Consider the following 19,494-nt stretch of genomic DNA (forward strand, 5'->3'; position numbering starts at 1 on the left):
GACCAGGCAACAATGAGGGAGCAAGGATATATATCAGGTCAGGATGCTTGGAGGCAAACCAGGGGTCGTGTTCCGAAATGTCTGCTGACACTGTTCTTTCAGATAATAGAGGTCGGGAGTTTGAGAAGTGTTGTTGAAGGAGTCTTGGCAATTTGCCGCCGTGCATCTTGTAGATGGCACAGACTGCGGTCAGTGATCAAGTGTGATGGAGGGGACGAATGTTTAAGTTAGTGGATGGGGTGCTGATCAGGTGGATTGCTTTGTCCCTCTGGATCACTTAATATTTTATATTCTGTAGGGGGGTGTCATGATAACTTTCTCTTTGGAAGCAAAGTTGCTCTAATTCATTTGAACTTCCACGCTACAAAAATAAAGTAACCTTCTGTTGTGCGTCACTGTGACCCAAGGATCACTTTAAAAATTGGCACCTAAATACTGATAGTAATATTATTTACATTTAAACTTCAATAATGTTTCTGTTGAAATACTTCAAAAGGAAAAAAGATTATCCACATTCCATTTTTTTAAAGACTGCTTGAATATAAATATTATATTTGCATTTTGGACGTTTCCAGCATGAGTTGAGAGTGCCAAGTAGTTCAACAATTGGCCATGTCATTTCAAATCCAAACCAACTAGCTGTAAAATTATGCACAGAGACAATGGAAAAGGATCAGTCGATGGGGCTGTTCCTTCAACAAAATGAATCTGCTCAGATTTGTTCTTTTCCCCAGCAGTATACTCTCATGCATAAAACAGGCTGAGATTGCAACTGCTGGAGGATTCCAGGAGCACAATCGATGCCATACCTCCAGCTAGTGCTGTGGGTACAAAACTGCCCTCGCATGGACGTACTGCAGCCATAAGGTGATAAGAAAAGAAAATAATGTGGGCAGTTCTTTTCAAAGAGGAAGTGACAGCTGCCATGTCCTATTAAATTCCTAATGAAAGAGTATCCCTTCTAACTGATAAAAATAAACTAAATGGCAGGCGGGCGGACATTTTTACTGATTACAGGCCAAGAAATTACTACTGATCACATTAGCGGAGGAATGTTTAACAAGTAATGAATTCCTCAATTCTCTATATTACTCATTTATTTCCCAGTGGTTAATATGTGGTTTGAATAGCGGACAGTGCATTGTCACAACAACTCATCAGTCATTCACCTGCTTTATTGTCCAACTTTAGACACTAATAATAAAACTTAGGAATTTTTACTCCTGTTTCAGTGACTGCTTTGTGCACATTCCGAACTTCAACACACAGAGGTCTCCAGTGATGTTAATTGTGTTCCCAAGGGGAGGCGATGGCCTAGTGGTATTATCACTAGGCTATTAATCCAGAAATTCAGCTAATGTTCTGGGGACTTGGGTTTGAATCCCACCATGGCAGATGGTGGAATTTGGATTTAATGAAAAAGAAAACCTGGAATTTACTGGTGACCATGAAACCATTGTTGACTGTCAGAAAAACCCATCTGGGAATCTAATATCCTTCAGGGATGGAAATCTGCTCTCCTTACCTGGTCTGGCCTACATGTGACTCCAGAGCCACAGGAATCTGGCTGACTCTCAATTGCCTCTGAAATGGCCAAGCAAGCCACTTGGTTCAAGGGCAACTTGGGACGGGCAATAAATGCTGGCCAGCCAGCGACGCCCAGGTCCCACGAATGAATGTTTTAAAATGTGACACCATGGTGATTTGCACATACTTATGCTCGCTTTCTAAAAGAAACTCCCGATTTAATAAGGGAAACCATTCATCAGATTTCAGAGGGACAGTAGATGAACTGAGAGATACAGCTACACTGACAGGGCCAAATTCTAACATAAGTCACAGCCAAACAGATCCAAATTTTTGAGGAGATCAGAGTCAAAATATGAGACTTGCAAACAATGGAGACTTTAACTGATTCTTAACCAAGTGCGTGTAAAGCATCTGAACACAAACTTCCGGCATTGAGGATATTATTTTAGTTCTTAAAAATAAAATTCAAAAGGGCGGGGGGGGGCAAGATTACATCTGTGCCAAATTAGCTTTTGGCATTGTTTGTACGAATAATAGTGAGGGCCTTCAGTTATGTTGAGAGAATGGAAAACTGCTTTCCTTAGAGCAGAGAAGATTAAGAAGAAATTTGATGGCGGTTTCAAAATGATGAGGGTTTTTTTTTGCAGTAAATAAGGAGAAACTGCTTCCAGTAGCAAAAAGATATCTGGTAACCAGATATCACATATTTGAATAACGAGCAACAGAACCAGAGGGGAGATGAGGAGAATTGGTTTTCTGCAGAAGTTATTTTGATCTGCAATGCACGCCTTGACAGGGTGATGGATTAATAGTTGAAAAATGAGAAAGTTGCAGTTACAGGGAAACAGCAGAACAGCAAAGTGCTTGCACCAGATGGGCTGAATGGCCCCTTTATATGCTCAGATTGCATCATTTAAAATTTGGACTCCATTTATATAATATTAAAAATCTAATGTTTGCACAGATTATTTGTGAACATTTAGAAATATGAATTGTTGCACCCACAACTACAATGGAAAGAGCCTATCTTCAGGAAGCATAGTGGAAGACATGCCTCTGTCTACATCAACGGGGACAAAGTAGAAATGGTCGAGGTACAAAAGTCTGACGTTACGTACCAACTGACTCAAGAGCAGCTTCTTCCCTGCTGCCATGAGACTTTTGGATGGACCTACCTTATATTAAGTTGATCTATCACAAGACCCTAGCTATAACTGTAACAGTACATTCTGGACTCTGTCTTTCCCTTCTCTATGTACAGTATGCTTTGTCTGTGTATAGCACATAAGAAAAAATACATTTCACTGTATACCAATATATGTGACAATAATAAATCAAATCAAATATCTAGACTTTCCACACCTTTAGTGGGATTCCACCCCAACTGCACGTCAATGATGTTTTGTGTTGTTCAGTGGCCACACTGCCAGGGAACCTGCCACAGGAGTTGGGGGGGGTGGGGGGGGCATGGTTTGCCTTCAGCAGGACCGGACAATTTTGGCAGTGGAAAGTGCTGGAAAGTTTCGCCCTTTTTATACCTTCCTGAATAGAACATGACCACTGGCTGTAGGTGTAATTACAGCATGACGGTGATTTACAATGGAAATACAAAAGTAGTGGCAGAATAGATGGTTTTAGTTTGAATGATGTGGATGCATTCTGGTCTAATTACCTTTACACCTACATCCTCTCCCTTCTCCCCGCCCTCTACTCTTATTTTGCCTGAATTTACAGTTGGATCACTGAGGGTGACAGTACAGGAGATCAGGCCAGCTTCCCATAATACAGCCCCACCCAACTGTTATGAATCATAGAATCCCAACAGTACAGAAGAAGGCCATTCAGCCCAACAGCCTGCACTGGCAACAATCCCACCCTATTCCCATAACCCCACACATTTATCCTGTTAATCCCCCCGAAACTATGGTCAGTTTAGCACGGCGATCAACAAACCCACACATTTTTAGACTTATTTCCATTAATCCAACAATCCAGAAACTTTCATATTTGCTGTTTGTCCCCATGGTGAATTAAATGTTGCAACTTGCTGTGTTGAAGCACTCACCAATGTCTTTATTATCTCTAGATTGTATTATTCCAATGCACTCTTGACCAGCCTTCCATCTGCCCACCGTAAACGCGAGACCATCTGAACTCTGTTGCCAATATCCTAACTCGCACCAAGTCCTCTTCACCTATTGCCCTCAGCCCACTGTCCAAGACTGGGTCTCATTTTAACAATGCCCTGATTTCAAAATTTTCATCCTTTTTCCCATCTTGCCATGGACTCACCTCTCCCTGTCTATGTACCATAGAATCCCTACAGTGCAGAAGAGGCCATTAAGCCCAAACGGCAGAATTTTACCAGCATCTCTGCCCGAGTTTCATATGATCCCGTCCGAGGCCAATAGAGAATGCCATTCTCCGAACCTCATCCAAGGGAAATCGGGGCAGGTGTCTCAGTAAAATTCCAGCCATGGTGTCTGCACTAAGTCTCCTGAAGAGCACTTTACCCAAGCCCAACACCATCCTATCCCCGTAAGCCCACACATTTCCCGTGGCTAATCCCCCTAACCTACACATGTTTAGACACCAAAGCGTAATTCAGCATGGCCAATCTGTCTAACCTTTGGACAGTGGGAGGAAACCAGAGCACCCGGGGGAAACCCATGCAGACATGGGGAAAATGTGCACACAAAAGTCACCCAAGGCTCGAATTGAACCTAGGTCCTAGGTGTTGTGAGGTAGCAGTGCAAACTACTGTTCCACCACTCCTCCAGCCTCACAATCCTCAGAAACATCTGCACTCATCTAGTTCTGGCCTCTTGAGAATTTGTAATTTCAATCTCTCCATCATTGGTGGCCAAGTTTCAGCTGACCTGAGCCACAAGCTCTAGAATTTGCACCCAAAATCTTTCTGCCTCTCTTACCCGTCTCCTCTCCTTTAAGATTCTCCTTAAAACCTACCTGTTGGATCAAGCATTTGGCTTCTGACTTAATATCTCCTAGTAAGGTCAGTGTCTAATTTTGTTTTATTACTTTAAAGGCACTGGATAAATATGACTTGTTGTGAGATTTGAACAGCTGACCTCTGGGCTGCTCAGTCCAGAACTATAACCACCACCATCTATTGTACTCCTTTAATGCAAATATTATAAACTTGATATTTACCACATCCTCAGACAGTACCATCAGGTTAACAGACTGGAGTATTGGACCAGAATAGACATACCAAGGTAGTAGCCATATGTTGCTTTTTTGTATTCTTCCCAGGAAATTTTGTTGTCTTTGTTCAGGTCATAGTCCTTCCATACTTTTGCTACATTTTCATAAATATAACGTTTCTGCACACGTATAATCCATGCCTTCAGCTCTTCAGTGGTCACATACTGATCCTGGTTATCATCTATTCGTTCTACAATCTTTCTGCAAAAACACACAAAACATTTTGAGCATATCCATGTTAGTTGTGTACACATTCGCTGACAATCAACATGTCAGTATAGTAATCGATTGTGAAATTCTGCCTCTGGCATAGACTCACGTTGATCTATGATTCAATGTAACAAGAGTCTATGTTATGCTCAGTCAAGAGGTTGTGCTTTCTACAATGACTTCCACTCGTGATACTCCAAAGGCTCTGAATGATGGCATCGGGCAACTTGGTCAAATGTACTTTGAGTCATAAGGGACTTGTGGTACACTACACTTGTGTTGAGGGAGGTGTTGGCATAGTGGTATGGCCACTGGACTAGTAACCCAGAGATACTGGACAATACTCATGGCAGATGGTGAAATTTGAATTCAATTAAAACGTCTAGAATTAAAAGTCTAGTGATGATTATGAATCCAGTGCTGATTGCCATAAAAACCCATCTGGGCTCATTAATGCCCTTTAGGGGAGATAGTCTGCTCTCCTTCGCTGGTCTGGCCTGCAGATCCACAGCAGTGTGGTTGACTCTTAAAATGTCCTCTGAAACCCAGCAAGCCCCTCAGTTCAAGGGCAATTAGAGGTGGGCAATAAATGCTGATCCAGCCAATGGCGCCCCCATTCCATGAATGAATGAAAACCTGTGTGGTGGACATCTGAGGGATACAGCCATTATCAAATTGCTGGCCACATAGATACTGGATCATCCTAGGAACTGATTTTGTGTTGCTGTATTTACAGCAACTAGGGAGTGAAGACTTTTCTTTTATAACTCTATTTTAGTAGTCAAATATCATGGAATAGTATGAAAACCAATATAATCAAACATAAACTTTGATTCAACCACAAAGTTCAAGACAAGCTCTGTGAAAACATGAAGAGCGCTAAATTTCTCTTTATCACTTCAGATGAAAACAAGGACAAATAAAAAGTTGTGGATACAACAACAACCTATTTATAGTAAAATTCCCCAAGGCGCTTCACTGGAATGTTAACAAGATTCAACACCAACTTACATAGCGATATCAGCCCAGGTGACTAAAACCTTGGTCAAAGAGGTAGGTTTAAAGCACAATTTTAAATGAGGAGAGAAATTGAGATGTTTAGGAGAGGGAGTTCCAGGTGTTAAGGCTGAAGCAGTTGAATTCCATCAATGGTGGAGAGTTTAAAACAGTGATGGGCAACCCAGGCCAATGAGTAGGGGGCATGAGTGATCTTCCTGCATCTCAGTGGCCGCAAGATTGAAATCAGATTTGCTCACTGATCATGACCCCATGAATAAGATTAAATACATTTAAAACGTGCCAAATATTTCATAAACCAGCAAAGCGATTTGCTAATAATATTATGAATAAGGGACCAAAGAACAAAGAACAACACAGCACGGGAAACAGGCCCTTCGGCCCAACGAGCCCGCGCCGCCGTCCTACTATCTCAGTGACCTATTCATGATTTTAGTCTACGCCTAACGTGCGAGGATCAGGGAGGTCCAATTTAGGGACAATTTTAGTACCCAATCAATCAGCCTAAAAGCACATCTTTGGGGGATGTGGGAGGAAACCGGAGCACCCGGAGGAAACCCACGCAACCACGGGGAGAACGTGCAAACTCCCACAGACACAGGCCCAAATCCATGTGTCCGCACAGCAACAGAGATAGTCTCTGAGCTGTCATGTTGCCCTCGAGATGGTCCAGTTTAAGCACACTAACGACATGAAGCAATAGGCAACTCCCGAAGCAACATCCAAGAGCAGCCCACTACAACATGCCACCTGCATGCCCCTTGCTCTTCCAAGAGGAAGATAGGTGCTTAGAGGTGCAGTGAAAGGCTAGAGTACTTAATGAGTATTTTGTTTACAAAGGAAGAGGATGCTGATAAAATATTAGTAGAAGCAGAAATGGTATCTGCTCAACCAGGTCTTTGGCAGGTGACGAGGATACCAACAGGAGGGAAAAACCAAATTGACTTTGTCCTCACCAACCTGCATGTTGAAGATGCGACTGTCCATGTGAATATTGGCAAGAGTGACCATTGCATAGTCTTTATGGAGATGAAGACCTCTCTTCACATTGAGTAGACACTCCATTGTGTTTTTCAGCACTATGCTAAATGGGATAGATTTCAAACAAACCTAGTAACTCAAACCTAGTCATCCATGAGGCACTGTGGGCCATCGGAAGCAGCAGGATTGTATTGAACCATAATCTGTGACCTCTTGCCTTGGCATATCCCCCATTCTACCACTGCAAACTGGGTTAATGAGGAGTGCAGTATCAGGCATGCCTAAAAATGAAGTGCTAACCTATGAAACAACAAAGCACGATCACTTGTGTGCCAAACAGCAAGTGATAGACAGAACTAAACAATCTGACAGCCAATGGATCAAATCCAAGCTCTGCTGTCCTACCACATCCAGTCATGAATGGTGGTGGGCAATTATACAACAAATTGGAGGATGGAACTCCACTAATATCCTGTTCCTCAATGATGGGAAATCACAGCACATCTCTGCAAAGGGAAAGCAAGATGTTTTATAACCATTTTCAGCCAGAAGTGGCATAAAGGAACCCTAGAAAACCTGGAGTCAATGGGAACCTGGAGGAACCTCTCCACTGGTTGAAAAGACAAACAGATTCCTGGATTGTCAGCCAAAGCCTGTTGAAATACCAGAGTCCCAGGCAAAACATTGTTTGATTGACAGCTCTGGATCTCTGATCTAAGCTGTCAAATTCACAATGTTTATTTACACAAAACAACAGGTTTCAAATGCTTTGAGTTTCTCTAATTGATATTTTAAGGGATCTGGATGATTGACAGTTTAATTGGACTGTAGTAGAAAGCTTTGCTTTGATAAATTGGAAAGTCATCAATAAATTATTTTTTAAAAAAGGCTTTTTTACCTCTTCAGTGCAGTGTATAGTGGGAGCATAAGCATGGAAGTGACATAGCTTGGAATAGGGAAAAGAGAGCCCAAGGAGTTATTTGAGGGGCATAGCTTGGCATGGGGGACATAAGCAGACATAGGGGTTGAATGGGGGCAATGGGGAGTGGGTTGGTGAGAGCGGGAAGGTCTTTCTGCTTTTATAAAACTAGGATGAAATCCCACAGCATCAAAGCAGGCCTTTTGAGCAGCCCAGCCTGGTAGCCCCTGAGGCTGCCTCCAAACTCGTCCCTGGATCGGCTGGCCAGATGGCAGCTTGCATCCACCACAATGAAAATCAAGTCCTTGCAGCCATTTCTTTCCCTGGGTCGGATAGGCTGATCCAGGAATTTTCCTGACTCCTGCTACCCATCTCAAGAATGGAAATCCAGCCCCATAATCACCATTGCTTTACTGTGGCTGGATCAAAATCCTTGAATCCCTTCTGACCAGCCTTGTGGGTGCACCTAACCCACACGGACAGCAGTGGTTCAAGAAGGTGGCACTCACCATCCTTTCAGTGACAATAAGAGATGGGCAATAAATGCCGACTTAGTCAGCAACACTCACATCCCGCAAGAGAATATATGTTTTAAGGTGTCATGAATGACGGTGGGCAATTAAATGAGGCTCCACAAATATCCCCATCCTCAATGATGGGAGAGCAAACAGATCAGCACAAAGGGAAAGCTAAGACACTTGCAACCATTTTCAGCCAGAAGTGGCACCGAGGAGCCCTCGAAAACTTGGAGTCAATGGGAATCTGGAGGAAGCATGGCCACATTTTATGCCATCAACATCTATGGTGTTCAGAGAAATGGGAGATTATTTCATACCATCTTCAACTGCATCGTGTTGGCAAGGAATAGATTTTGAATAAATCCACTGAAGGGTCAAAAATTTGCCGAGTATCAAAATACACACCCAAAGACTTGTAAAACTGCAGAACATAACTGAAAGCATCGATACATAAATGGTGTAAATAAAATACTTTCCAAACAGTGCAAAAGAAGTCAGAGAGTTAGCAACATGGAACTAAAAGTAGGTACTAAAGAGCTTTACATTCTGACAGGGAATTAGCTGATACTGTAACTTAATATGTACAGCACTGTTAAGTCTCTCAGCGCTGAATATGATATCATATGTGTTATAAGAATATCTTGCTATACTGGTACCATACTTCTAAATGGAGGCTCATATTTCAGTCTTCTTCTTGACTAGGTGTGGCATAGTTTAACAGCAAGTATTGGAGCAAGTGCTCTATTTCGAAAGGTGGCCCAAGTTTAAAATACATGAAATCATAAAATACATGAATTTATCCAGAGGCAGCACAATGGCAGAGTGGTTAGCGCTGCTGCCTCACAGCGCCAGGGACCCAGGTTCGATTCCCAGCTTGGGTCACTGTCTGTGCAGATGCTGCACATTCTCCCTGTGTCTGTGCGTGGGTTCCTCCTGGTGCTCTGGTTTCCTCCCACAGTCCAAAGATGTGCAGGTTAGGTGGATTGGTCATGCTAAATTGTCCCTTAGTGTCAGGGAGACTAGCTAGGGCAAATGCATGGGGTTATAGGGATAACACCTTGGTGGGATTGTGGTCGGTGCAGACTCAATGGGCCAAGTGACCTCCTTCTGCACTGCAAGATTCAATAATTCTATGATCTGAACTACAACCATGGCATTGCAGCTCAATGTTGCATTGATCCTTCAGTAAATAGATTAAATCTAAATACAGTGCCCAGACTTGACTCCAGAAAAACGTGGGACGGGACCCCCATTGGAAGACCTCACCCTACTTTGTTCCTAATTAAAGATTCACCCTGACTTACACCTGACATAAACATAGCCAGTCCCTAGATTGAAGTCTATCACTAAGTAGTAGTTCTAGCAGAGAAAGCGTGCACACATGCATAGTGCCAAGTCTTTTTAAAATCAGGTGTAAGTTGTAACCACAACATGAAGGCAGGCTCTCACCACCTCTTCTGGTCCCTCACAAAAAAAGTGCCTGCTTCCAATATAAATATACTGCAAAACGAAATACAAACAACCAACAAAACTGGATAGCATCCCAAGATGTGTAGGTTCGAATAATTAGCCATTATAAACGTGTGGAGTTACAGGGATAGGGTGGGTGAGTGGACCTGGATGAGATTACTCTGTCAGGGGTCAGTGCAGTCTTGATGGGCTGGGTGGCATCTTTCTGCACTATAGAGATTCTATGATTCTATGAATCATGGAATGGTTATAACACAGAAAGAACCACTCAGCCCATCATATCTGTGTTCTTTGTAATTTGTGCTTCTTGGTCCTTTCCCCGTAGCCCTACAACATTTTGTTGCAGATAGTAAATAATACGCTTTGGAAGGTCAGGATTGAATCTGTCTCCACCACCTTCTCAAGGCAATGCCTTCCAGGTGCAAACAACTGAGAAAGATTTTTCCTCATGTTGCCTTTGGGTCTTTTGCCACTCACCAAATAATCAGTGCCCTCAGATTTCCAATCTTTCCGCCAACACAAACGCTTTCTCCCTACCCACTGTGTCTAGATACATCAACCTTCCCTTCTCCAAAGAGAACAGCCCAAGCTTACCCAGTCTAACCATATAACTAAAGTCCCTCATTTGTGGAATCATTCTCACACATCTTGTCTACACCCTCTGTAATAGCATCACATCCTTCCTGAAGTGTGTCGCCCAGAATTGGACACATTACACTAATTCAGGTCAAACCAGTATTAAAAAGATACATCATAATGTCCTTGCTTTTGTGCACCATACCCCTATTTATAAAGCCCATGGTCTTGTATATCTTATTAACTACTTTCACAATTACATTCTACTCCCCTGAATCCTCAATTCTCCCTAACCTGACCCAGTAACCTCCTTCCAACCTCACTAACCCCTAGCATCTGACTAGCCCCTGACCCAGCAACCCCTCCTGAACCATCCCAATTACCCACTGACTCACCTCATCCACCTTCCACCTAACTTAACTGCCATTCTACCAACTTATCCACCTCCCATCCTGCTCATCCACCATTCTGCCCACAAGTAACCTTACACCCTACCAACCTACAACTTTACCCACTTCTACAGTATGCAATTACCCACTTACTTTACCCAGCTGCCTATCTTTCCATCCTACCCTCTCATTCATTGACGCACCCATTCATGCATCGCTTCTTCATTAACATTCACATTGAACATTTAAACATAACTTACAGCAGCGAGTGTTATTAGAAGAGGATGTAGCTTCTGTGCCGATTCTCTTTGCTGCTTCCGACATGGATTCTTCTGATGAGGGAAAGTTCCATCGTCAATTGGAAGTCTGGCTTTTTTTAAACGTATCCAGGATTTATGACTGGGACCCAGGCAAGGTTCCCCAAATTTGTTATCCTGGCCAAGGTATCACAATTTACTAAATTGTGGATGGAACGCCCCAAATTCTTGTGGCCTGAGTTAGAAGCATTGCACCCTGGCAGTGCCAAAGGGGTGGGGTCTGATAGGAGCGAGGCCTGATAGTGGTGGTGGAGGAAGGTCCGTAAGAGGAAAAGGGGGAAATTCTGCATTGGGGTGGGGCTGACCAGTGGGGATGACAATTAGGGGTGGGGAGTGGTGCTGTCTGTGGTGGGGGAGGTGACAGATCTTCTAGTTTACTGTGTATATAACATACACGGGTGATCAGGGTGCGTCAGTTGTATAATCACCCAAGATTTGTACTAAGAATTTTCTGCCTAACATTTCCTGGCTAACTGCCTGATGTCGCTGACTCAGAGTCGGAAATATTTTTGGAGGTTCCCGGAGAGCAATAAAATTCCCCATTGGGAGTCAGCACATTGTCCTGATGCATATCCTGGATTGATAGTCCAGAGACTGGATGATCTGGGCCCTTATATTTACAACCCCTTGTTTTAATCTCTCGCAACACGTAAAAACATCGTCCCTAATCTAGCCCATTAATACTCAGATCAGAGATTTGTAAATTTTTGGAGACTCAGTAAATTAAGAGGATAGTGCGTGAAAGTGAAATGGACCCAGATGATCAGCCATGATCTTACTGGATGACAGTACAGACTTAGAAGAGCTTAATGGCCAACTTGTGCTCATCAAACTCTTTCAGGATCTTAATCACCTCTCTTGGATCATCAGCCCTCTCATTTCCAGAGAAAAGAACAATAATGATTGGGTTTCCACACGAACATTCAAATTAGGAGCAGGAGTAGACATTCGGCCCCTTAATCCTACTCCACCATTCAATAAGATCATGGCTGTTTTGACTGTAACCTCAACCCCACATTCCCACATACCCCGATAACCTTTCACCCCCTTGTTATTTAAGATTTTATTTCGCTCTATCTTAAAAACATTCTAAGACTCTGCTTTCACTGCCTTTTGAAGAAGACAGTTCCAAAGATTCTCAGAGTAAAAAATGCCTCCTCAACTCTGTCATGACAGGTATCATTCTGGTATCACCCTTGTAAATTCATCTGTCCCTGAAAGAATTAATTAGGTGAATTTGCAATATATTGATTGAGCATGTTTTAGTCGAAATGAAACTTGAGTTTTCTTGCTGAGGAGAGAATTCCCAAATGGACTGTGATTCCTCTCTCACTTTCAAACACAAGTTTAACAGTGGTGGGCAGTATGTTGGCGTGGCACTAAAAGCTTAAATTAATTGCAGGCAGGTTCAAAAAATTTCCAATCTACGTGGCCACATTTTATGCCTTGCAGTGTCATATGGAAACAATGTTCAGGATGGGAAAAGGTGCGTCAGACCACCTGCAGGATAGTAAATCAACCTTCCTGGATATCATAAAGTTCTAAGAAAACAGTCCTGTTGCACAAGGTCATTTGATTTTACACTAATCACTGCACATATAAACTACTGCTCTTACCATTACACAATGGCCGAGGAAATAAGAAACATAAGAACATAAGAAATAGGAGCAGGAGTAGGCCATCTAGCCCTTCGAGCCTGCCCCGCCATTCAATAAGATCATGGCTGATCTGTCATGGCTCAGTTCCACATTCCCGCCCTCTCCCCATAACCCTTAATCCCCTCGCTTATCAAAAACCCATCAACCCGCGTCTTAAAAATATTTAGCGAGGCAGCCTCCATCACCTCAACGGGCAGAGAATTCCAGAGATTCACCACCCTTTGAGTGAAGAAGTTCCTCCTCAGCTCTGTTCTAAACCGCCCCCCCTTTATCTTGAGGCTGTGCCCCCTAGTCCTACTGTCCTTTCTGAGCGGGAAGAGTCTCTCCACCTCTATCCTACCCATCCCATTCATCATCTTATACGTCTCAATGAGATCTCCCCTCATTCTTCTAAACTCTAATGAGTACAAGCCTAGTTTATTCAGCCTCTCCTCATAGCTCAACCCCCTCAACTCCAGTATCAGCCTAATAAACCTCCTCTGCACTCCCTCCAAGGCCAAAATATCCTTGCGTAAGTGCGGCGACCAAAACTCCACACAGTACTCCAGCTGCGGCCTCACCAATGCCCTATACAGCTGCAGCAAGACCTCCCTACTTTTATATTCAATCCCCCTCGCTATGAAGGCCAGCATCCCATTCGCCTTCCTGACCACCTGCTGCACCTGCAGGCTGGGTTTTTGCGACTCATGCACAAGGACCCCGAGGTCCCTCTGCACCGTCGCCTGCTGCAGTTTTTCGCCACGTAAGAAATAGTCCTTCCTACCATTATTCCTACCAAAGTGGACCACCTCGCACTTGCCAACATTAAATTCCATTTGCCATTTCCTGGCCCATTCACCCAGCCTATCTAGATCTTTCTGCAGACTCTCCACACCCTCCGCGCAATTTGCCATTCCACCAATCTTGGTGTCATCAGCAAATTTCGACACCATACACTCGGTTCCCTCCTCCAGATCATCTATATAAATGGTAAATAGCTGAGGCCCCAGCACCGACCCCTGGGGCACTCCACTAGTCACCAATGTTGATCTTCAACGTATCTCTCATTCCTTGGCTTGTACTGGACTCTGTTCCTTTAACATGCAGGCAATTCTGCCAATGGCACTGCTGCTTCAAAAGATTGTGGGCTCAAACCCCACTTCAGCAAATCTAGGCTTGTACCCAGGGAGTGCTGCACTGTTAGAGGTGCTGAAACGTGAAGCCAAGGTGCCATAGAAAGCAGGAGAGTTCTCGATTCCCAGCTTGGGTCTGTGTGGAGGCTGCATGGTCTCCCAGTGACTGCATGGATTTCCTCCCACAGTCTGAAAGATGTGCATCGACCCGAATAGGCGCCGGGGTCTGGCGACTAGAGGAATTTCACAGTAGCTTCATTGCAGTGTTAGTGTAAGCCTTATTTGTGACTAATAAACAAACTTTTACTTTAAGCTGTTGACCTGGCCTATATTTATCTCTGGACCAACCCAATTAAGAACCATTCTCATTTTGCTGCTTGGTCTGTACGAATTGGCTATCTTATTACCTTCCTGCAGTGGCTTCACTTAGCTGCGAAGCGTTTTCGGGACGTCCGGGGGTGGGGGTGGAGGGGGTCAAAGGGTCTCCACAAATGCTGATGCTTCCTTTCTATTTACGGAGCGAGCCAGAATGTAGATGCCAGAAGCAGTTGGTGGCTGGACAGAAGCCCAGTGCCACGTTTCCCTACAAAAAAAGGGACACCAAAGACACTCTCTGCCCGCTATTCTTTTGGGAATCCTGTAACAGCAGCAGTGGGGCATAAAAAAGGAACTTTGCAAAGGAGTTTGGAAATTTGTTTGGAAGCACTGCGCTAGGATTTGTGATTAACTGGGGCCACCCAGCAACATTCCAGCTACACCTACACACACACTGTAAAAGTGACCAGCTCACAACTTCAAGCCTAGTGAAGATAATCCCAGTAACGCGCGGTACTGAACTGCGGCTCAGCTCTAAGCAGTTAAAGCTTGTGAAATTGGCAGCCGCAGCTGGCAAGGGAATCTTGACACCCCATTTATTATCAGCCCAACTCCAGTGACACCACCCACCCCCCCAAACTCACCGCAGCCTCTCCACGCTCTCCTCCGGGGTCAGCTGGTCGAAAGTCTTGGCTTCTTCCTTGCCCAGAAAGGCCTCATGATCATAGTGAAAGTTCTCCGAGTCAGCGTGGACCTGATCGCTCAACTCTGGTTCCTGGTGGACCCGCTCGTGTCTCAGAGTGGGCTTGGGACACACTCCGGCTATGTGGAGAAGCAGGAAATAGAACAGGCGTGGGATCCCCATGTTACAATATCTTGTAACCAATGAAACCTACAGTAAAGATGCAAAGAAAAAAAAGATACAATTTTGCCAAACCTCTGTTTCATTCATTACAATTCCTCTTCCATCGCAGAATAAATTCATCTCAAATACCTATTTGAAACAACCCCTCCCACCCCTTGATGCAGTGAGAGTTTGTTAAAAGCGCCGCACAGAAATCTGTCCCATGTAAGTTACAAAGTTATTTCAAACGCAGCCGCTGATGACTGCCTCCGCTCCCAACACTTGCCTTTGATCCGGGGCCGAGCCACTCAACACTCGCTTTGCTTTCCTGGGCCGGCAGAGTGCGGGTTTGTTAAATCGCTTCCGATTGGAGAGAGGGCGTATCTGTGGTGTGGGGGAAGCTTGGAGCCGCCACGTTGCAGGGCTAGAGGTGCAAATGTAACCAAGAACTTGTCCACGCGTTACTTTTCGTCCATCCTCGAAGATGTACATTTTTTCTGTGTGGACATTGGTGTGGTCTTTATCCGACTCGTGTATTTTTTAAAGAAACTATAGCAATTCATTTTAGCATTTTTTTTGAAAAAAATCAGTGCACATCTTCACAAGATGTGGAGATACCGGCGTTGGAGTGGGGTGGGCGCAGTAAGAAGTCTCACAACATCAGGTTAAAGTCCAACAGGTTTATATGGTAGTACGAGCTTGTGGAGCGCTGCTCTTTCACCCATTCACCTGATGAAGGAGCAGCCCTCTGAAAGCACGTAGTAATGAATAAACATGTTGGACTTTAACCTGTTGTTGTGAGACTTCTTAGTGTATCTTCACATATGGGATAGTGTTCACGAAACTGGAATGGGATCCTTTCTCTTTGACAGTAATTATTGGTCAGAGATCTAGACTGGTAATTTCCTCACCACAAAGGCCAAGCTAACCAGCCGATAGTTTCCTACTTTGTATCTCGCTCCCTTTCTGATTAAGGGAGAGAGACATAAAGTAGTGTGTTTCCAATCCACTGGGACTTTACTAGAATCCAAGGAATTTTGAAGCATCACGACCAATGCATCCACTGTCTCTGCAGCCACCTCCTTTAATACCCTCAGGTGCAGGCCATTAGATCCCAGAGACTTATCTGCATTTAATTCCACTATTTTATTCAGTATCTTCTCCCTCAATATGGTTTTGATCCAAGTTCCTCTGCAGTTTTTGGAAAATCTTCATTGTTCTTTACCGTGAAGATAGAGGGAAAATATTGGTTCAATGCCTCTGCCGTCTATGCTTTCCCTGTTAATACCTCACCAGTAATGTCCTCTAAAAGGCCAACATTTACTTTAACCATTCTCATCTTCTTCACATACTTGTAGAAGCTTTTGGTATCTGTGTTTATCAGTGATTATCTGTGTTTATCGTCATCAAGGAGGAAATAGCGAGGCATCTTGAGGGGAATTGCTTGATAGAGCAGACGCAGCATGGTTTCGTTATGGGGAAGTCGTGTCTGACAAATTTATTGGAGTTCTATGAGGATGTGTCTAGGGCAGTGGATAGAGGAGAGCCGGTGGATGTGGTCTTTCTTGATTTTCAGAAGGCGTTTGACAAGGTACCTCACACGAGGTTATTGCAGAAGGTCAGGGGGCATGGAGTTGGGGGTAGGGTGTTAGCGTGGATAGAGGATTGGTTGTCAAACAGGAGACAGAGAGTGGGGGTTAATGGGTGCTATTTGGATTGGCGGTTGGTGACTAGTGGAGTGCCCCAGGGGTCGGTGCTGGGGCCTCAGCTATTTACCATTTATATAGATGATCTGGAGGAGGGAACCGAGTGTATGGTGTCGAAATTTGCTGATGACACCAAGATTGGTGGAACGGCAAATTGCGCGGAGGGTGTGGAGAGTCTGCAGAAGGATTTAGATAGGCTGGGCGAATGGGCCAGGAACTGGCAAATGGAATTCAATGTTGGCAAGTGCAAGGTGGTCCACTTTGGTAGGAATAATGGTAGGAAGGACTATTACTTATGTGGCAAAAAACTGCAGCAGGCGACGGTGCAGAGGGACCTCGGGGTCCTTGTGCATGAGTCGCAAAAACCCAGCCTGCAGGTGCAGCAGGTGGTCAGGAAGGCAAATGGGATGCTGGCCTTCATAGCGAGGGGGATTGAATATAAAAGTAGGGAGGTCTTGCTGCAGCTGCATAGGGCATTGGTGAGGCCGCAGCTGGAGTACTGTGTGCAGTTTTGGTCGCCGCACTTACGCAAGGATATTTTGGCCTTGGAGGGAGTGCAGAGGAGGTTTATTAGGCTGATACTGGAGTTGAGGGGGTTGAGCTATGAGGAGAGGCTGAATAAACTAGGCTTGTACTCGTTAGAGTTTAGAAGAATGAGGGGAGATCTCATTGAGACGTATAAGATGATGAATGGGATGGATAGGATAGAGGTGGAGAGACTCTTCCCGCTCAGAAAGGACAGTAGGACTAGAGGGCACAGCCTCAAGATAAAGGGGGGGGGGTGCGGTTTAGAACGGAGTTGAGGAGGAACTTCTTCACTCAAAGGGTGGTGAATCTCTGGAATTCTCTGCCCGTTGAGGTGGTGGAGGCTGCCTCTCTAAATATTTTTAAGACGCGGGTTGATGGGTTTTTGATGAGTGAGGGGATTAAGGGTTATGGGGAGAGGGCGGGAATGTGGAACTGAGCCACGACAGATCAGCCATGATCTTATTGAATGGCAGGGCAGGCTCAAAGGGCTAGATGGCCTACTCCTGCTCCTATTTCTTATGTTCTTATGTTTATGTTTTCTGCTTGTTTCCTTTCATAGTTCACTTTAGCTCTTCAGTAGCCTTTTGCTAAATCTTAAGATTCCCCCAATCCTCCAGCTTACACTAGCTTTTGCAGCTTGATATGCCCTAGTTTTGCCTTTATGTCCTCTTTGACTTCCCTGTCTAGCCATGGAATGTTTTTCTTCCTTTTACGATTCCTCTTCCTCTCAGGAATATACTTCCATTGAGACATATTCGATATCTCCCTGAACATCCGTCATTTTTCCTCAGCTATCCTGCCATCAATTACTGGACCCCAGTTTACTTGGACCAATTCTTCCTTCAGATATGTATAATTATGGATGCCTGATGCTAAACCTGTAGTATGGCACTCTGAATTCTCTCACTTAATCTGAATCTGAAATTCTAGCATGTTGTGATCACTCTTTCCAAGAGATCTTTAACTGCATGACTATTTGTCAACTCTTCTTCATTCCGTAATACTAAATCTGAAAATAGCCTGCTTCTTGATTGGTTCCAAAGCAAATTGATCTAAGAAACAATCCCTCAAACATGCTATGAAATCTCCCTCGAGGCTATCTTTGATAATTTGATTGATCCAGTCAATATACGTGTTAAAATTACCCATGATTACCATTGTGCCCCTCTCACAAGTCCTCATTATTTCTTGGTTTGTACTATGCCCCACTTTGGAAGTATTGCCCCTAGATGTTAGTAAGGAAGACTTTGCAGGGTTGATAGGGCTGGATTTGCCATTGTCATTTCTGGTGCCAAAGTTGCTGCCAAGTGGTCTGTCCAACTTCATTCCTTTTTATTGACTTTTAGTAGTTTGATACAACTGAGTGGCTTTTACTCTGAAGAACTTTGGTGTACCGGATGGTTTTTACAACAATCTGCAATGGTTTCATAGTCATCATTAGATTTTTAATGCCAGATTTTTAAAACTGAACTCAAATTCCAAATTCATGGCACAATTTGAACCCATGCTGCCTTTGCTCTTGGATTACCAGTCCGTTGTGCCACTGCCTCCCCTTATATAGAACCTCTGCTTATGTAGCACCTTTCACAACCTCATAACATCCCAATGCACATTACATTCAATTCAGTACTTTTGTATTGCATTCATATATCATATTGTATTGTATTCATATTGCAATCCAGACTGACAAAGAAGTGCAGTACTAAGTTAATGCTGCAGTGTTAGAGGCAGTGCCTTTCAGATGAGAAGTTAAATGGAGGCCTTTACTATATATTCGGTGAATGTAATGGATTCTAGAAGAGGAGAGGATTCTACTGTTATTCTAGTCAACAATTATCCAAATCATCCAAATGCACCAAAAACGCATTAAATGATCATTTATCTCTTGCTTTTTCCAGAACATTATTGCAGACAAATTAACTGCCCTCTTTGTCTGCAAAACAGCAGTAATTGCACTTCAAAGAAATTAATTGGCTGTGAAGAACTTTAAGAATGTAAAATATCGGATATAATACCACCTGGTCATTTTTCTTTCACAGGATGTGTATGAGAATATAAATCAGTGTGCTTGTTTTATTCATCAATGAGCATAACATGACGTGAAGAAACATCAGTAAAGGAATCTGACATTTCACCTCTTGAGCCTGTGCCACCTTTCAATTAGCCACCAGCCCCAGTA

The 19,494-nt window shown here is 43.8% G+C and overlaps 1 protein-coding gene across 1 annotated transcript in view; it reads right to left on the reverse strand.

The window, feature by feature from the left end:
• rcn1 (reticulocalbin 1, EF-hand calcium binding domain) overlaps positions 1-15,338 on the reverse strand; it is a 35,597-nt gene extending 20,259 nt beyond the window's left edge. Inside the window, exons 1-3 of the mRNA XM_080189986.1 lie at positions 15,232-15,338; positions 14,882-15,129; positions 4,763-4,956 (exon numbers count right to left, since the gene is read on the reverse strand). Of these exons, the coding sequence (XP_080046112.1) occupies positions 4,763-4,956; positions 14,882-15,102 (415 nt within the window). The 5' untranslated portion in view covers positions 15,103-15,129; positions 15,232-15,338. The remainder of the gene's footprint in view (positions 1-4,762; positions 4,957-14,881; positions 15,130-15,231) is intronic.
• Positions 15,339-19,494: the final 4,156 nt, after the last annotated feature.

Source organism: Carcharhinus amblyrhynchos, chromosome 6 (genome assembly GCF_965287045.1).
Source record: "Carcharhinus amblyrhynchos chromosome 6, sCarAmb.v2.hapA, whole genome shotgun sequence".
Lineage (NCBI taxonomy): Eukaryota > Metazoa > Chordata > Chondrichthyes > Carcharhiniformes > Carcharhinidae > Carcharhinus > Carcharhinus amblyrhynchos.